The sequence below is a fragment of the Sus scrofa genome, chromosome 10, assembly GCF_054392235.1.
Source record: "Sus scrofa isolate SSC_HxYL_T2T_F1_AM1 chromosome 10, Sscrofa_HxYL_maternal_Yorkshire_Landrace_v2.0, whole genome shotgun sequence".
NCBI lineage: Eukaryota > Metazoa > Chordata > Mammalia > Artiodactyla > Suidae > Sus > Sus scrofa.
In genome coordinates this window covers 85,919,636-85,937,525 of record NC_139392.1, presented here as the reverse complement: position 1 = coordinate 85,937,525, position 17,890 = coordinate 85,919,636, and the positions used below count along the sequence as shown (strand labels likewise).

General features: G+C 50.1%; 1 protein-coding gene across 10 annotated transcripts in view; it reads left to right on the top strand.

The window, feature by feature from the left end:
- The window catches only part of CAMK1D (calcium/calmodulin dependent protein kinase ID), a 433,657-nt gene that overhangs the window by 409,487 nt on the left and 6,280 nt on the right, over positions 1 to 17,890 (top strand). For 8 of the 10 annotated variants that reach the window (XM_021063979.2, XM_084978730.1, XM_084978727.1 and 5 more), the window contains 4 exon segments: positions 5,421 to 5,533; positions 7,233 to 7,311; positions 14,375 to 14,462; positions 15,360 to 15,477. In XM_021063979.2, coding sequence (XP_020919638.1) covers positions 5,421 to 5,533; positions 7,233 to 7,311; positions 14,375 to 14,462; positions 15,360 to 15,477 — 398 coding nt within the window. 10 annotated transcript variants of the gene reach the window in all.

Genomic DNA, 17,890 nt, shown 5'->3' with positions numbered 1-17,890 from the left:
GCTGGGTATTGTCAGTAACTCTGATGGGACACACAGAACACAGTTAGTTCCTCTTGTGTAGCAAAGTCAACATTGCACTTGTCCTTTCTGTGTGTGGCTGGCTGGCCTTTGCACACCAAGGAAGAACAGAGAGAGTGTCTTCCTCACTGCTGGCTGGCCAGCATTTGGCACAATCTTAGTGCTTCGCTCTTATCCATAGAAGTGGATTTGATTGGCTTTTGTTTTCTAGGCCAGAGCCTTGAGCAGATCGATGTCCAGGTCTGCCCCTGGCTGTGGCCTGGAGGACATCTCTTCCTCTCTTTGGCACCTACTTTCTTCATCTCTCTGGTACCTAAGTAAGGGGCAGGACCAGATGATGATTTCTGGACCCCAGTATAAAACTCTGTCGTTCTGGGAAGATCCCCCAACCACACAAAGTCCTGCTTCAGACAGACATCCTTTTCAGCTTCTGTTTGGAAGATTCAGACTGGGGCCAGGGGACAAATCCGTGAGCTGTGTGATGACGTGGGCCTTTGCTGGTTGGAGGGAATCCAGAGCAGGGGAGATGGGTACCTGGAGGGAACCATCCAGGTGCAGAGCAAATGTGAACGCAGGAGCAGTTGCTGGAGGTTTGCTGTGCTCACTCCAATCTGCCTCGAAGGATGTCACTTCGAGTGGATGCTGTTGGCCGTTAGGAGGCTTCCCTGCAAAAAGAGCTGAAAAATTTGAGCACCTAGGATACTTTAATTGGGTCCTTTTTTTCTAGAGTGGATACCGTTTCAGAGTGCTGAACCCTACTTCTTAAGTCAGCTTTAGAATGTGCTGAGCACACACATGGTACGTACACAGGCATAGATGTTTCATGTAAGGATTTCCCATTTATCAAAGAATAGCCCGTCAGCAAATGGTTGTTGAATACCGTTGAGTGCTAATGGGAAATACGAAAGGAATACAAGGTATGGCGTAGTCTTGCCTCCCCAGGAACTCATAATCAAGGCGGGAAGATAAATGTGATGACCATGAAATAATGGTTGGTAAATTTCTTGAGAGGACCCAAGAAAGAGATAGGATTGTGGTGGAGTGTGAAGATTGGGGGTGAGTCGGGGGGGTGGTCACCGAAGCAATTAGAGACTCCTTCACCCAGCAGTGTTTTGCCGAACACATGGGGTGGGTAACAGGATCAGCAAAATGGACAAGACACCGTCACCTTCCTCAGAGGGGCGCTCAGAGTCTGACAGGAGATACCAGCAGGGGTGCCCACCAGGGTGGTGCCTGGGAAGCTGGGGGAGCACAGGAGAGGGGCACCCGGGTCAAGGAAGGCATCACAGAACCAGGGCCACACACATGAGCTCGAGGAGTCAGGAGAAGCTTTGGGGGGAAGTGAGGTTTAAGCGAGATAACACAGCAAAACTCTTGGTGGAATTTTTGACCCAAAATAAGTGCTCAGTTGACGCTACACCAGAATCCAGTAGTGTGTTTGTGCAAATCTACTAAGGTAGATAAGACGGCAAACAAGTAACAAAGGGAAAGTAACAAAGTAACAAAGGGAAGAAGGGAGGCATGAGTGTTCTCCCAGACAACCATCCTGAGGCTGGAATGGACGTGATGGAGCAGCCTGTGATGAATCAGCCCGTGATGGACCAGCCCGTGAAGGCAAGTTGCCCATCGGTCATCCGGTTGGGAAGTTTAGACATCATTCTGAACCATGTGTCTGTAGGACTAGACCAACGGGACTGGCGTTATCGTATTTGAGAAGCCATGGTGAGATCCTGTGTAGATTATCTAAGTGGTTTGATATGTAAAGTATATGAACGCAGATGTTGTATCTGCACAGGGGCAGATCTGAGACTGGCAGAGTCCAGCTCCAGCAGCCAGGGTACCCCTCCGTGTCGATGAAGCACACGACGAAGCACACGGAGACAGCCTCTTTGTCCCTTCTTTCAGGGCGCTGGACTGCTCACATTTTATTAGCATAGGTAACAGTTTATATAGACAGCTTAATTGTAACTTACATCACAGTGCTTAGGTCATATTTTCAAAGGTTAAATTTTAGACTACATGGTACAGTAGATATACATTGTTCTAAGAATTTTAATTAAAACTAATGAATACAATGCATCATGTGAAATTACAATGGGTACAAAACAGCATGTGGAAAAAATATATGAAAATAAGGCAATTTGGTATATAATACATTTTGTGGTTACTCTTAGCAAGCGCCGCCCGTTATTGTTTTAAGTTAATCTTTAACAACTAGAAAGGTCACAAGCACAAGAATTTAGCATTTACAAAAACTCATTTTTTAGATTAAAGCTTGAGGTACTAACTTCAAAGCATTATGGTCAGGGGACGGTATGAGAAAATATTTTTTAGATCAGAGCAACTTAATTTCATAAAACTTAAAGGCCCCCTACAAAACTTACTAAAAGCAAGAGTATTATTTTTTCCATCAAGATTAATGTGTGTCTAACCTATTCTAACCTATTGTACACTCCACAATGAGCTAACTCTAAAACCTGTTCTTACTTGTAACAAACCAATGAACACTTTGCTTTTGCTTACATTAGATCTGAATAGGAGGAATTTCACCAAGGTGAAACTCTTATTATTTTATTACTGTTCCAGTTTTTATTGTTCCAATTTTATTGAATCACAAAACAATATAGAAAAATAACAAAGAATAACAAACAAATAACAGAAAAGGCCAAGTAATAAGTAAATAACAGGAAAGACTGAATTTTCCAAGAAGCAATTTTTATTCTTGCACTATTGTGCAAAGCCTTCATTTTGTTATTGTTGCTGCTGTTGTCGGGTTAGCAGGTGAGCCTCATTATTTTTAGAACTTGCCCTCGGAACTGTGCCTCCGGGTAAGCCCCTTTCCCTATTTCTAAACCTGCCCTCGGAACTGTGCCGGCGGGTAGACTTTTTTTCCTCGGTTAGGAACCCTGCCTTCGGAACTGTGTCATCAGGCTGGTTCCCTTCCTTGGCCTCCTGTATCTCCTCGGCTCCCCGCATGGGACCACAGAAGTCAGCGTGCTGTACGTGGAGATTAAAAACAGCTCATTGTCATTTCTTCTCTTTGCACCTGCCACACACACCTGCTTATGAAATAGCCTGGCCAGGGGGGCTCTGTGAAATTTCTAGATCTAAGGAAGATTCTGCAACATCTCCTTGCCCTTCCGTCCTTGTCCAGTCCTGATTTTAAAATCTTCTTTCTGAATTTTAACTTAGTCTCCAAGTTCCATCGTTTTCCTTTCCTTCCATCCCTGGTACAGACACACACACACACACACACACACACACACACACAGTATTCCAAGCACCACCATCACCCTGCCCCCCCATGAAAAGAACAAAAACCAAAAGAAATCAGGGATACTTTATGAACATTGGCACAGGAAGAATAAATCTTTCTTGGAATCTTCTTAAAGATTTTTTTTTTTTCCTTGAAAAGAAAACCAAACCAAAGTAAAACACACTCCGTTGTTAATAAACAAAACCCTCACAAATCTCAAATTTCCTTATTTTCCAAGACGAACTAACATTTCGCTCTGTCTGCTTTTCCTAATATGCACATTTCATTTAACCCAAATCCTCATTATGGAGAACAGTTATATGTGTATCTCTGAGCTCCAGGCTTTCCTGGGCAGTGAAATATGTGCTCCGTGGTTTCAGAAGGGTTGGCTCTTAGTCATTTCGCCAAAAGCAGCACATCTTTAAAAAGGAAATTTTCCAGGCACTCAGCCCCTAAATCAACCTTGTGGGGGTGGATGATTTTGAATCTTATCAGCCCACAGGAGGTCTCACCGCCTTTAAAGATGTCATCAGCTGTTTCCCCACACCGCATGGCCAGTGAGACTGCATGGGGCGGCCGAAAAATTGCACTAGGAGCTTGTGTTTTGCATCTTGATTACATTTCTTACTTGCCGACAGCCTCAAGCCGTCGAAGACCTGGAGTCTGTTGATTCCTGTTCGTTTGTGCCGATGAGAATGATCTCAAGGCTGGAGCTGTGCTTAGAGCCAAGTCGGGCTGTGTGGGGAGGCTCGGGGCTCCTCCATGGGCAGGATTCTCACTGTGGCTGCCACCCCGGGGGTTGTCGCCGGCCCAGAACCGGGTTCTGCACCATCCACCTTTGCACCTGGCCCTCCAGAATCCAGCCTCTTCCAGCCCTAATGGCTGCAGCCTGAATCCTGTCCCTTCACCCCATCCAGTCCCAACCAAGCCTGCCCCTGCCTGCTCCGGGTGGGCCTCCAGCGTGGACTAAATCTTTCTCTTGGTCTCTCAGCCAGCCAAGCAAATTGGGAGAAGAGGGCACAGAGCCACAGCATCTTAAAGCCAGATAGAATATTAGAAATTTTCTAGTCTGGCCTCTTCGTATATAGATAAGGATGTTTCAGTCCAGAAAAAAAAAAAAAAAAAATGCCTCACTGGCCTCTGGTAAAGGTCACATCCAACCTAGTAGCAGAACTAGAAGTGAGAACCCAGTTTCATGGCACAAATTTTCATGGCACAAAAATGTCTCCTATTAGGTTTGTCAGGTGGCTGTCGGTACCTCCTAGGAGTCCCTTGCACCAACACCCTAATACTGTCTTTTAAAAATCAACTTGGGAGATTCCACCATGGCTCAGTGGGTTAAGAGCCCTACTAGTACCCATGAGGATGTGGGTTTGATCCCCAGCCCCACTCAGTGGGTTAAGGATCCAGCGTTGCCACAGTGTAGGTCACAGAGGAGGTTCAGATCCGGTGGTGTTGGGGCTGCAGTGTAGGCCGGCACTTGCAGCTCCAATCCGACCCCTAGCCTGGGAACCTCCATGTGCCGCAGTTGTGGCATAAAAACAAGAAAACAAGAATCAACGTGGAAGAGGTTCAGTGAGGAAAAGGTCATAGTGATAGTTTCTCCCGACTTCTACTTGTGCATATTAATGAGCCAAACGATAGCTTTCCAAACACCTGAATGGGGAGTGATCGGTGATCCTGTGACGTGTGGGGCCACTGTGGCAAGGTGGCTACTCAAGTTTGTCAGTTTTCCTTTTCTGTTTCTGATGATTTACTAAACAAAATGAACCTGCAAAGGCCCGGAAATGTATGGGAAACCTATATTTGGTGTCACTTCCTCCTCATCTATTTGGGACGTTATCCAGGCAGTCAGATCAGTGACACGTATACACAGTAGGTGGCATGGTGGGTGTTTGGAGCGTGAAGATGAACTCAGTGGACATGCCTGCTTTGAGCCTTTTGCTCCCTGTGAAATCTCGATGTAACTTTCGTGTCACGTGTGCAGGAGCACATGGGGTTTCTGGGCGGCAATCGTGTCTGCGGCACCTGCAGTGCAGGCGCTCTCCTCCAGCAAGGACGGCTCTTCCTCTGGGGAAGGATGTCAGGCCACACGTGGTGCTGGGTCCTCAGTCCTTTCAGACGCTGACGCCCTCCTGTCTTCCAGGCTCTGCGGCTACCCTCCTTTCTACGACGAAAATGACTCCAAGCTCTTCGAGCAGATCCTCAAGGCGGAGTATGAGTTCGACTCTCCCTACTGGGATGACATCTCTGACTCTGGTAGGTCTCCCGGCTCCCTGGGGGCGGCCCCTGAGACCCCCACGCCCAGACCACTCGAGTCTCACAGGCTCCCAGGGCTCAGAACCATCCTGAGGCCCCCAAGGATGCTGCATACTTGGAATTGATTTGGGAGGGCAGGACAGGCTTGGGACCTGCACCCCGAGCCAGGCTGAGGGATGGGGCCGCATGCCTCCATCCCTGCTGATCTGGGGGCTCCAGGAGTGAGACAGTAGCAGCTCGCATTTATTAAGTGCTTGCTGTGTGCTGAGCCCTACAAAGTCCACACGTGTGCTAGCTCCCTCAGGCCTCAGGACAGCCTCAGGACAGTGGGGACTGCTATTAGCCCATTTGACAGATGAGAAAACGGAGGCCTTGGACGGTGAAATAACACCTGATAAGCAGCAGAGCTGGGGCTTTGAACCTCCGCCCCCGACTCCAGAGCCTGTGTCTCAGCTACTGTGCTGCCTGCATTGTCCCTGGGAAATTTTACCATTTCCTGCTCAGGGATAAAAATCAAACCCCAGGCCCATGTAAATAGTTGAACTGTCTCCAGCTTCAGTTTCTTCCCTGATGAGCTGAGGATGGTAATAAAACTCCCCTCTACCCTGGCAGCTGGTATCAAAATCAAATGAAATAAGGTGTGAGCTCTCCCAGTATCACATTTTTTTTTAAATTATTTGTGTGATTTCCTCATGACTGGAAACACCCTGCTTTCTTCCTCAATCTTCCAAAACCCGGGACCAGACTCTAGGTCTCCAAGATTTGCAGGAAAGAGCTGCGTAAGGAATAGTCGATTTCTTTTTCTCTTTTTCTTCTTCTCTTGGCTGCATATAGAGCCAGGATCAGATCCGAGCTGCAGTTGCCACCTAAGCCGCAGCTGCAGCCACACCGGATCCTTAACCCACTGTGCCAGGCTGGGGATCGAACCCGTGTCCCAGTGTTCTTGAGACACAGCCCATCCTGCTGCACCACAGCGGGAACTCCAGGAGTAATTTACTTCTGATCTAGGAAGGCACAGCCGTCCCCCAGAAGCCCGGTCCTGTGGGCAGCGAGCTGCCAGCCCTCACAAGGTGACAGATGTCCGCCTAGCGCATGTCACCTTCTGGTTCTGGGTTCCAATCCCTCGTGTTCTCCCGTCCCGCTTCTGACCCACACCCAGTCCTGGGCCCCCAGGCACACCTCTTGCAGGGTGATCTCTCTGTTTGCTGTTTGTTGTCATCTGCGTGGGGTGCCTGGGGTGTGGTACGTCCATGCCCCTAGCCCAGTCCCTGGTGGGCCTAGTGGGCGCTCAGGCGACTTCGTTAAATCAGTGACGTCCTAAGGTGGAGAGGACATCAACAGAACAGCTCCCTAGGGCAGCCGGGAGCTGTGTGAGAGGCACCTGGCAACAGAGATATTTCCTCTCTTTGCTGAACCAAATGTGCAGCTAGCTGCCAGCGGGAAGGGACTTGGAGCTGGGAAGGTGGGGTCCCAGGCCTGGTGGCCTCCTCATTTACTGGATCACCACTCGGAAACCCCAGCCTTGGCTTCCCTTTTCCCCAAATGCTGGTGCCACCTGCCTTTTTGCCCCAGGTCCCTGTTGTCCCTGGAGGGCGGGTCTCATGTTTTTTATGGTATCCTTGATAGTCCGAGGGACCCACCATCCTGTCCTCTCTCAGGCCACATTCTGATTCCTCCCCTTGGTCTTCCTTCCCAACAGCAAAAGACTTCATTCGGAACCTGATGGAGAAAGACCCAAATAAAAGATACACATGTGAGCAGGCAGCTCGGCACCCATGGTAAGAAGAATCACCCACGAGCAAGACCACACCGGCTGATGCCTTCCCAGAGTCGGCTTCTGTGGCTGGTCTTCAGTGTGAAAGCCGCGGGTGAAGCTGGCATCTCCTCTGGCCAGTGGCGTTCCTCCTTCCCCCAAACCACCACCTGAGGACACAGTCTTCTGAAGGCACCAGTAGATAACTGTAGCTTTTTCACTTTCTGTGAAGTATTTTAGGACCATTTTTTATTGAAGGCCATTCCCCAAGGAGTGGAATTTTATTCCTTGAGCTTATTACTTGGTCGGAAAGTGAACTGAAGTTATGTGTTCTTTTCATTTGAAGATGCTTTTGCAATGAGTGTTTCTTCAACCCCAGAGGGATGAATTGGTAGTTGCTGGCATCCTGGTCTGCGTTTGCCGCAGTGGCTCTGAGGTCACCTTGGTTTTGTGCCGCGTACTAGGTTTGAACCCAGCGACTTTGGGTCGATACTTCTCTGAGCCTGAATTTTCTCATCTTTAAAGTGGGAATAACAATGCCCCATTTCAGGGCTGATGTAAGCGTGATAGAGATCGTGTGTGCATGTAAGGTGTTTATCCTGTCCGGCGTGTAGCAAGTGCGTTATTAAGCTATTCTTATTAAAGCATCATAAGAGTTCCCTGGCGGCTCAATGGGTTAAGGATCCAGCATTGTCACTGTTGTGGCTTGGGTCGCTGCTGTGGTGTGAGTTTGATCCCTGGCCCCAGAACTCTTGTATGCTATGGGTACAGCCCCCCCAAAAGGCACCATGAACCTCTACTTTGAAACAAAGGCCAGGATTAGTAAAACAGCCTTGAATTGACTTCAGGAGAAATCTGCCCCCAGCAAGCCCTCTAGAACAGTCTCCTTGTTTATTCCACCAATTCCTGCAGCATTTTCTTCCCATCTCATGTGCTGGTTAACCTTCCAAAGGGGACCTGCCTAAGGTCCTTTTGTGACCCAGTTTCAGAGCATTTTAGTAAGAAGAACTGTTATTTATTGAGAATCTGTGATGTTCCAGGCACGGTGCTAATTGCATGAAAATATCCTCTCATTTTCTTTCCTTTACAATAATCCTGTAAAGTAGATTTTTGTCTTCATTTCAGAGATAAGGAAATAGATTTAAAAAGATCAAGAAACTTAGCCAACAGGACACAGCTGCCTAACAGCAAAGCCAGAACTGTTTCCAGGCAGGACTGTCAGATTCCCAAATGATGCTCTTGACTGATGGGCTGACAGGAGAAGGAACAGGGAGGGAAGGGGTTTTCTGAATAAGGAGGCAGTTCTGTTTGTATATCATCCTGATACCTTTTTTTTGTTTTCTTTTTACGGCCGCACCCATAGCATATGGACGTTCCTGGGCCAGGGTTTGAATAGGAGCTGCCGCTGAGGCCTACGCCACAGCCACACCAGATCCAAGCCACATCTGTGATCTGCGCCTGGAAACTACAGAGCCTTAACCCAGTGAGCAAGGCCAGGGATTCGACTGGCATCCTCACGGACACTACGTAGTGTTCCTAACTGCTGAGCCGCAACGGGAACTCCCTTATCCTATATGTATTTTTTTAATAAGTCACCTTAGATAGTAGGTCTGAGTATGTGACAATGAAGACATTAACATCCTCTTATTTTATAAACCGTAGGCTTTTACAGCTGTATAAGACTTCTTTTCCTTCAGCTCTATGGAGGTGTAATTGACATATGACGCTGTGTAAGTTTAAGGCATAGGGCATAATAACTTGGCATTTATTCTATTGAAAAATGATTTCCACAGTAGGTTTCCTTAACATCCATTGCCTGATGTAGTTATAAATTTTTTTTTTCCTTGCGATGAGACCTTTCAGGACTCCTCTCAGTGACTTTCAGATACGCCATAAAGCAGCGTTAACCACTGTTGGCATGTGTGCCTTGCACCCTGGCACTTATTTATACAAGTCGGGACTTTCAGGTTATCTTTTGCAGAAAAGGACCTCAAGAGAGAGAGTGTGATTTCTTCCTAGAGCTTGTTCACTGACCCAGCCTCGCTCTGTGGAAGGCAGGAAGGAGGCCAGTTAAACTCTAGTCTCTTCTTCACTGGATGTTTTTGAAAAAACAGAGAAGGCGGAGGTCGGTTTTCCTGGGGGGCCTGGCACAGGTGCAGGGTGGGCTCAGAATCAGGAAGGACTTGATGGAGCTGCCAGCCTCATACTGTGAGAAGGCTGTCACCGGACCCTCCAGGGACAGACGGGGGTTCTGGGCTGGGCGAGCTTAAATTGCCCACCCATCCACAGAGCAACGGAATTTGATAGAACTGGAGTGAGAGTGAACCCAGAAGAAAGGGACAGATGAGACTAACAGTGGAACCAGGGAGTTTCCATTGTTTCTCAGCAGGTTAAGCACCCAGCATTGTCTCCCTAAGGACACAGGTTCGATCCTTGGCCTCCCTCCATGGGTTAAGATTGGCATTGTTGCAAGCTGTGGTGTAGGTCACAGATGCAATTCGGATCTGGCGTTGCTGTGGCTGTGGCGGAGGCCGGTGGCTGTAGCTCCATTTTGAACCCTAGCCTGGGAACTTCCATGTGCTGCAGATGTGACGGTAAAAAGAAAAACAAATGCAGGGTTCTGGAGCAAGCTCTGACATGGCCTGGTGGGTTCAAGTCCTGAACTCAGGCTGTGCCGTGTGGACCAGCATCTTACCCCTTGGGCCTCCTGTGTGGGATCCTGAATAACAGTAATACATATCCCATAGAGATTTTGCTTTTTTTCTTTTTTTTTTTTTTTTTTTTTAATGGGCATATTCATGGCATATGGAAGTTCCTGGTGCTAGGATTGAATCCAGGCTGCACCTGCCACCTGAGCTGCTGCAGGTGGATTCTTAATCCACTGGGCCACAGCGGAAACTCCATCCTTTAGGGATTTTCAAGGCACTGAATGAGGTAGCCCATGTAAAGAAGTAGGTCTCATCATTTCCGGTCTATACGAGTTGCCCCATTACTTCCGGGCTGCACTAAGGAATTTGTACTTTTCCTTGGGGCAGCGGGGGCCCCTGATGGGTTTTAAGCAGGGTGGTCAGATTTGCATTTTTGAAAGCTCAGCCAGGCAGCAGGTGAGGAGATGAGGCGTTGGGAATGGAGCCTGGGAGGGTGGCAGAAAGGGCAGCCCGGAGGTGGAGAGAAGGCGGGTCCATGGAAGGATGGAGGTGGCTGGTCCAGCGTCACAGGGATGGAGAGAGGCTGAGACGGTCCAGGGGCAGGGAAGCTCTAGGTCCCGGGCAGACCTGTGGGAGGGGCGAGGCAAAGAGAGGGCGCTGAGGTCGATCCCAGTTTTCCCGTTTAAGGGGACAGAGAACAGGAAGGAGCTGCAAGTCGTCTGGATGCAGATCTCGGGCGGGCACTTTGCTGAATGCGTCTGGAGCTCAGGTCGAGCCAGGGAAGAAATTTCAGGGTCATCAGCCTGGGTCACGTTAAGATGTATGGGCACGCGAGCTGCACCAGTAAATGCCTCCTGACTTCAGAGGTGGTTTTGTCCCCCATCATTTTAAAATTTTTACTGCGTGTTTCAAAATTCCCAGGAAGTCAGAAAACGATCAAAGTAAATGCTAGTAGCATCACTGAAACACCCCACCCCCATTGCCTGCCTTTATGAAACACTTGTGTCGTGTGTGTAAAACAGCCCGGGCATTTTGAAAAGAAGGAGTTGCTTGAGCTTGCAGAGAGCAAGGCGTGGCTTTCCCAGCATCGCTGCTGTCTGGAGGCTGTGGGGTCCAGTCCTGGGAAGACCCCCCAAAATCCCCACCTCTTACTGTGCACTTGCTCTTCCAGCACAGCCAAGGCCATGCAGGGCTGTGCCTCCTCTTAGCCTCGAAACAGACCACTCCCTCGGCACCCAGCCCCTCTCAAAGCTGTCCTTGTAGGGAGCCGTCAGCCTGTCTCACCACGTTTCCCCAGACTTGTCCCGGTGGATGGTAGGGGACCGACAGGCTGTTGGCTGCCGGCTGCTGGCCGAAGAGCAGGCAGTGGCCAGAGGCGGGTTGAGACCCAGTCCTAGTTACAAGGAAGCCTCTTCCTGGGGGTTGTTTATCTCGTTTGGATTTTCTGCCCCCCTCCTCCAGTTTCAGTGACACTCTGGGCATCAGCATCCGGAGCAGGCCCACGGCAGCATCCGCAGCCCTCTCCTCAGTGGTCACAGAGAGCCCCCACCTACCCAGCTGGGGTAACCCCAGGAATGAGGAGGAGGGTCCCAGGAGTTTGGGACACACGCCAGGCATCCCCAGGCCTGTCTTGAGCAAGTGGCTAGAAAAACACATAACAGACCTGCACGGGTAGAACAGATTGTGTACAAAACACAAAAATACTGAAAGGCAAGGGGAGGGGTTCGATGGTCTGTGTGGAGAAGGGAGAGCCAGGCGGGTCTGATGGAGCGAATGTGATTTATACAAATGCCACCTTCTTATTTATTATTATTATTTTGTCTTTTTAGGCCGCACCTGCAGCATATGGAGGTTTCCAGGCTAGGGGTCCCATTGGACCTGTAGCCACCGGCCTACACCACAGCCATAGCAACTCGAGATCCGAGCCGCATCTTCGACCTACACCACAGCTCACGGCAATGCTGGCTCCTTAACCCACTGATTGAGGCCAGGGATCAAACTCACGTCCTCATGGATGCTAGTCAGGTTCGTTAACTGCCAAGGCAAGATGGGAACTCCTCTCTCTGTTTGTAGAGGCAAAAAGCAGGAAGCAAGAGAAAAAGTCAGAGACCTGGATGGAATGGGGGTGCCCACAGCTTTGCCTGCGGGTGTGTGTGTGTGTGTGTGTATGTGTACAGATGCAGGAGGAACTTCTGTATCAGAGGCATTGCTCAGTTCCTAGGACAATCAGGGTGACAACCAAAGTCCCTTCCAGTTCTCAGATTCCATGTCTCTGGTTCTGTGGGTGAGTGATACTGAAGTTGGAAGCATCCCCGTGAACTTGCTGGCGACTGTGGTGCCCATTGGAGGAAGGTCATGAGCTGCCAGAGGAGCCATCGTGGCTCTACCTCTAAGAAGCGTGCTTACCAGGGGCCTCTGGGCCACCATGTGCCCTGCTCAGTTCCTACCCAGCGCCTCAGATCCTGTGACTGTGGGAAGCAAGACATTCTGAGAATAACTGAAAGTGTGCATTTTCCTCCCATCTCAGCTGTGCTCACCCACGGAGAAGGGAGTTCCCCCCGCTGCCAACACACACAGCCCCGCCCTGGCTTGTTTGGTTTGGAGCGGGCTGTGCCCTGTGGCTCTTCTCATGCCCCAGGAACTCATTCTTCTCCCACTTCTACCCCCTGGTTTCCAAGAAGGAACTGGCCACCGACGAGGTGGCGTTGGCATCCTCTTCCGGGGTATAGCCTCTACCAAAGGCACAGCAGGAAACGCTCCCGGGGAAAAGGCTTAATGCTGACAATGTCCGCGGCCCTGCGCCTCCTTCCTCGGTGGTTTGGGTGGATTTGCACATTGAGATGTTTCTATTCACTGATGTGTGTCTGGGGAAAGGGGGCCATTGGCACTTGTTGGCAGAGCAAACCTGGCTGGCTTTGCTCCTCTCGGAGCGTCGTTTTAGCTGCATATTTTCAGCCCTGCTTGGCCGGGGGGGCAAGTCTATTTAAGGGGTCTTGCTCTGAGCTGGGAATATCAGACTGTGTTCTAAACTTGGGCCCAGCCTGGCACAGACTCACCTTCCAGCCCATCCTCCATGTTTTCAATTCGAAAAGGAAAGGCTGGTGGTGGGAACGTATTTTTATTCAGGGGCGGTTTCTTGAGTAAGCCCTGAGCTTGTTCCTTTTATGTCCCCAAGCCACTGGACGCAGCATCTGTGTCCAGGCTGGTCTGTGTCCAGGGGACAGGCGCCCTCACTGACCAGTCACCATCCTGCCCGAAGGGATGGTCAGTGTCTGCCCCTAACGTTTCCCTGAGATCCAAGAAATCCTCTCTCAGCATCAGACATCAGCTTCCAAGTGAAGAGCTTGGTGCTAAAGGAAAGAGGTGGTGATGGATTCAAGCCCAGAAAAGACTGAGCTTGAGCAAAACACGGCTTCCTGGGACATTGTGGAGGAGGCCAAGGGGTTGAGTGTGGCAGGACGACGGTGCTGAGGTCGCCAAGGGACGTGAGGGCGGAGAGTGAGCTGGAGGGCCCTCCAGGTCATCAGTGGGACTGGAGGCGAGGGAGGTGTAGGAACAGCTTGGAGAGGGCGGGAGGGAAGGCGGGCTGGGAAGAGAGGGGTGTGAAGAGGTGTCGCAGAGCAGGGAGAGGAAGGAAAAGGATGAGGCCCTCTGAGGACAGGCGGGGAGGAGGTAACGGCCTCCTGCTAATCTCAGCTGAGGTCCAGCACAAACTAAAGGAAAGATGGCCCAGTGACCCAAGGGAATGTGGTGGGATGCGGTCCATGCAGTTCAGAGAAGTTTTCTAGGAAGTGCAGGAGCAGGTGTACCAGGCACACCTGCTGAGGCTGGGAACTCTGTCCCTGAGCCCAGGGGAGGTGAGGGGCGCTGGGGGTGGGCGAGGGGAACACAGCAGGGCTGAGCTCGGTCACGATGGAGCCAGAAGGGAGCGGTGGGCCTAGGGATGCCAGAGGGAGGGGCCGGGGGAGGAGGCTGGCAGGGAGACCTTGGTAAGACCCTAGTGATCTGACCAGGCAGGGGACACTCTTGAGGCCTCAGAGATGAGGCAAATTGGAGCTGGGGGAGGGAAACTGAGTTCAGAGTGCATTGTCATTGTGGATACTGATGTCACCGGAACTGGGGTCAAAAGGGAAGTTGCGGGAGCCCAGGTAGAGGTGTCCACGGAGAAGGTGCTGATCCATCCCGGAGCGGGTTCAGGGTCTGGAGGTGGGACAGGGCCTGCAGTGCCGTGGGGGTGGATCGCGGATGCTCAGACAAGAGCCATGGGGTGAAATAAACACGTGGAGGGAACAGTGACGGGCCACCCTCTCAGCAAACCTGGGGCAGGGGACAGGATCCGGCTTCCCCAGGAAAGCAGCTTGGGACCCAGTGTCAGAGCTCACCCCCCTCCCCTGCCCCCAAAGAAGCCCTCTTAAAGGAGCATCTTCCCGTCTGTTTCAGGATCGCCGGTGACACAGCCCTTAGCAAAAACATCCACGAGTCCGTCAGCGCCCAGATCCGGAAGAACTTCGCCAAAAGCAAGTGGAGAGTAAGTCCTGCGTTTCCCACGATCCCAGTGAACTGAAACACTCCCGAGAAACGTGCCCTGCCGTTCGAGCCGTTCCCCCGGACCCTCTCCCAAACAATTGTGCTAATTTTAACCGATAAGGATGAAGTCTTGAGGAGAGCATGGTGGTGAGAGGGGATCAAGTGTGTGAGTTCACATTCCCCTCTGGGGTCCCAGCATAGCCGTCCTGCCAGCTCTTCCTGCTTTGCTGTTTCTTAAGAGCAGAATCCCTGTTGTCCTCCTTCGCTTTGCTGGAACGTTGAAGCATCGACTTCCTTTAAAGCGATATAAAAAGGGGGTAAAAACCCAAAAACCCCAGGAAATCTGAGTTGGACCCATCCATCCAGTCGGGTACAAATGTGATGGATTTAAGCCATTACCTAAACCTTCTGTTCTAACCAACGTGGATAATTAAGAGCTGGCTGCTTTTCCACGAGAACTAACAGTGAGCGACTATGCCACTGACCTAGTTTATTCACAGGAAATGCTATTATTTAGGAAAAAGCTCCAATAATCGGAAAAGCAAGACTCTTCAAATATCGTACTTTAAGATACTGTGTTACTATAATCTGGCTTTTAGTCTAGACAGCACTTCTCAAATTATGGAGAGAATTGGTTTACATTTATTCTATATTCTACAGTATTATGTCAGAAGAGAAATATTCTTTTAATCTCCAAAATGTATTTGGCTGGGTGGGGAGAGGGTTGAATGATGAGCATACTTTTAGAAGAAAGGGAAGCCTCGGTTTCCTTTCTAGAGTATCATGAGAACGCTGTAAGACGTCTACACTGCTTAGGGCAACAGGAGAAATCGTGATCTGAGTCTTTCCTAATCTTTGGGGCTATTTTGTCTGCTTTTTTGCGTTTCTTGAATTTCAGCAAGCGTTTAATGCCACGGCCGTCGTGAGACACATGCGGAAACTCCATCTTGGCAGCAGCCTGGACAGTTCAAATGCAAGTGTATCGGGCAGCCTCAGTTTGGCCAGCCAAAAAGATTGTGCGTATGTAGCAAAATCAGAACTTTTCAACCGGCTTTTGGGACAAATCGGGGGCAGTGGGGGGGGGGCGGGAACACTTCTTTACTGAGTACGTACCATTTGTCAGACTCTTTTTTTCTTTCTTCCTTTTTTTTTTTTTCTTTTTTGGTCACCCCAAGACATATGAAATCCCAGGCCAGGGATCAGATCCCAGCTGTCCTGGCTGCAGCAACATCAGATCCTTTGAACCCCCTGTGCCGGGCTGCGGATGGAACCTGCATCCTGGTGCTGCAGGGACACCTCTGATCCTGTTTTGCCACAGCGGGAACTCCTGAAAGGCTCTTTCAATACCTGATGCCATGTAATACGCCTAACAATCCTGGAGCACTGTTTTTGCAAAATATTTTTTCAAATTGAATTATTTAATATTTATACCACCGTAGGTATGATTACGTTCATTTGCAGATGAGACACCTGTGGCTCAAGTTGCACGGAGCCCCAGGTGTGCGGTCAAGAGCCCCGACACGCTCTGATCGGCTCCTCACGTTGCTTTGCCTCCTGTACGTCACCCTTAGGGATGAGGAAGGGAGGGCGGAGACTCACGACAGCCTGATCTGGTCGATGTTTACTAGATTTTTTTTTGATGATGATCGTTCGGGCTATTGATATGAAGTGCGTTGCCCTGTGATCGAAGGGACAGCACCAGTGTTTCGCTGTCCTTCATCTTTGGAGGAATATCGTGCTGCTGAGGATGCTCCCGCAGCTCCCTCGTGTCTCTCTCCCACCCCCCAGTTGGCAGGTTTATCTTAATCTCACGGGAGGTCCCCCCCCTGCCCCCGCACTGCAGAGCCGTGGCCTTGATCGGCCTCATAAGCCCCCATCTCCATAGTCACTGCGACCCTGCAGCTTGCTCTCATAATGGGCATCGCACTCCTTCCTCTTTGCCCCCCAAAAGGGTTCTCGTCCTCTTTAAACAGTCCTCCCATCTCATCCCAGAACATCCAGCCCTTAAGTGTCCCCAGGAAATGTCCAAGAGCCATGAGCATCCCCTGAATCAACCACATGTCGCTTTAGACCCAGATTTACATTTCAGGGCAAATCCTTTCTGCCCTCCGGTCAACGGAAACCCCACTATCTGTCATTAATAAATGATTCAGCAGTTCCCTGGTGGCTCATGGGTTAAGGATCCAGCGTTGTTACTGCTATGGTGTGGCTTCAGTTCCTAGCTTGGAAACTTCAGTGTGCCATGGGTGCAGCCAAAAGGGACAAAAATAAAAGATTCAGGAGTTCCTGTAGGGGCTCAGTGGTAATGAACTCAACTAGTATCCGTAAGGATTCAGGTTCAATCCCTGGCCTCGCTCAGTGGGTTGGGTATCCAGAGTTGCCGTGAGTTGTGGTGTAGGTTGCAGACTCGGCTTGGATCCCGAGTTGCTGTGGCTGTGGTGTAGCCCAGCAGCTATAGCTCTGATTCAGCCCCTAGCCTGGGAACTTTGATGTGCCACAGGTGTGTCCCTATAAAGCAAAAAAAAAAAAAAAGAGAAGAAGATTCAGACAGTGGTTCTAACAACAAAGCCATCTGAGGAGTTTACTTTATGAACGTCCGTATGTGAACCTGCCAAGTTCACGGTGGCAGGGCGGGAGTGTGCACCACTACAGCTCAGAGGTAGGCTCTCCCGACATCACGGCATTCCGATACCAGCACATCTGCAGGGGGGTTGTTGGACGTGCAGCCTGTGAGGAGTTGTTCTAGGCCAGGGGGCTGCTGCATTCACACAGGAGCCGGTGAGCGGTCCCATTCCAGTGGGCTTGCAGTCCCAAAGGCTTCTTGACACGCCAAGCTAGGGTCGGAAGGGGTATCACATTCTTTATTCACTCTTAAAATCCCCGCTTCACAGCGCTGTTGGAAGAAATAAATATTTCCAGAGTTCCCTTTGTGGCTTAATGGTAACAAACCAGACTAATATCCATGAGGACATGGGTTCGATCCCTGGCCTCGCCCAGTGGGTTAACGATCTGATGTTACCGTGAGCTGCCATGAAAGTCAAAGGCAAGGCTCAGAGCTGATGTGACTGTGGCTGTGGTGTAGGCCTGCAGCTGTAGCTCCGATTAGACCTCTCGCCTGGGAACTTCCATATACTGCGTATGCAGGGTCCCCCCCAAAGAAAAGAAGAGAAATATGCATTTTCTGTAAGGACAGCATGTATTCAAATCCTAGCTGAGTACCTTGTACATAATAAGTGCTCAATACATGGAGCCTGGCATGTTACGGTGGGTCAACCACGGTGCCTCCAAATACAAAGCAGTTATCCTTATAAGGAAAGGGAAGACGAGACCAAGGATTTGGATACGTAGCAAATGTTTCCTATGAGTCGGTGAAGCTTTAGAGTCGAGTGCATAAAGCCTTGGCCCGGCTCCTCGCCGCCGTGAACCCTG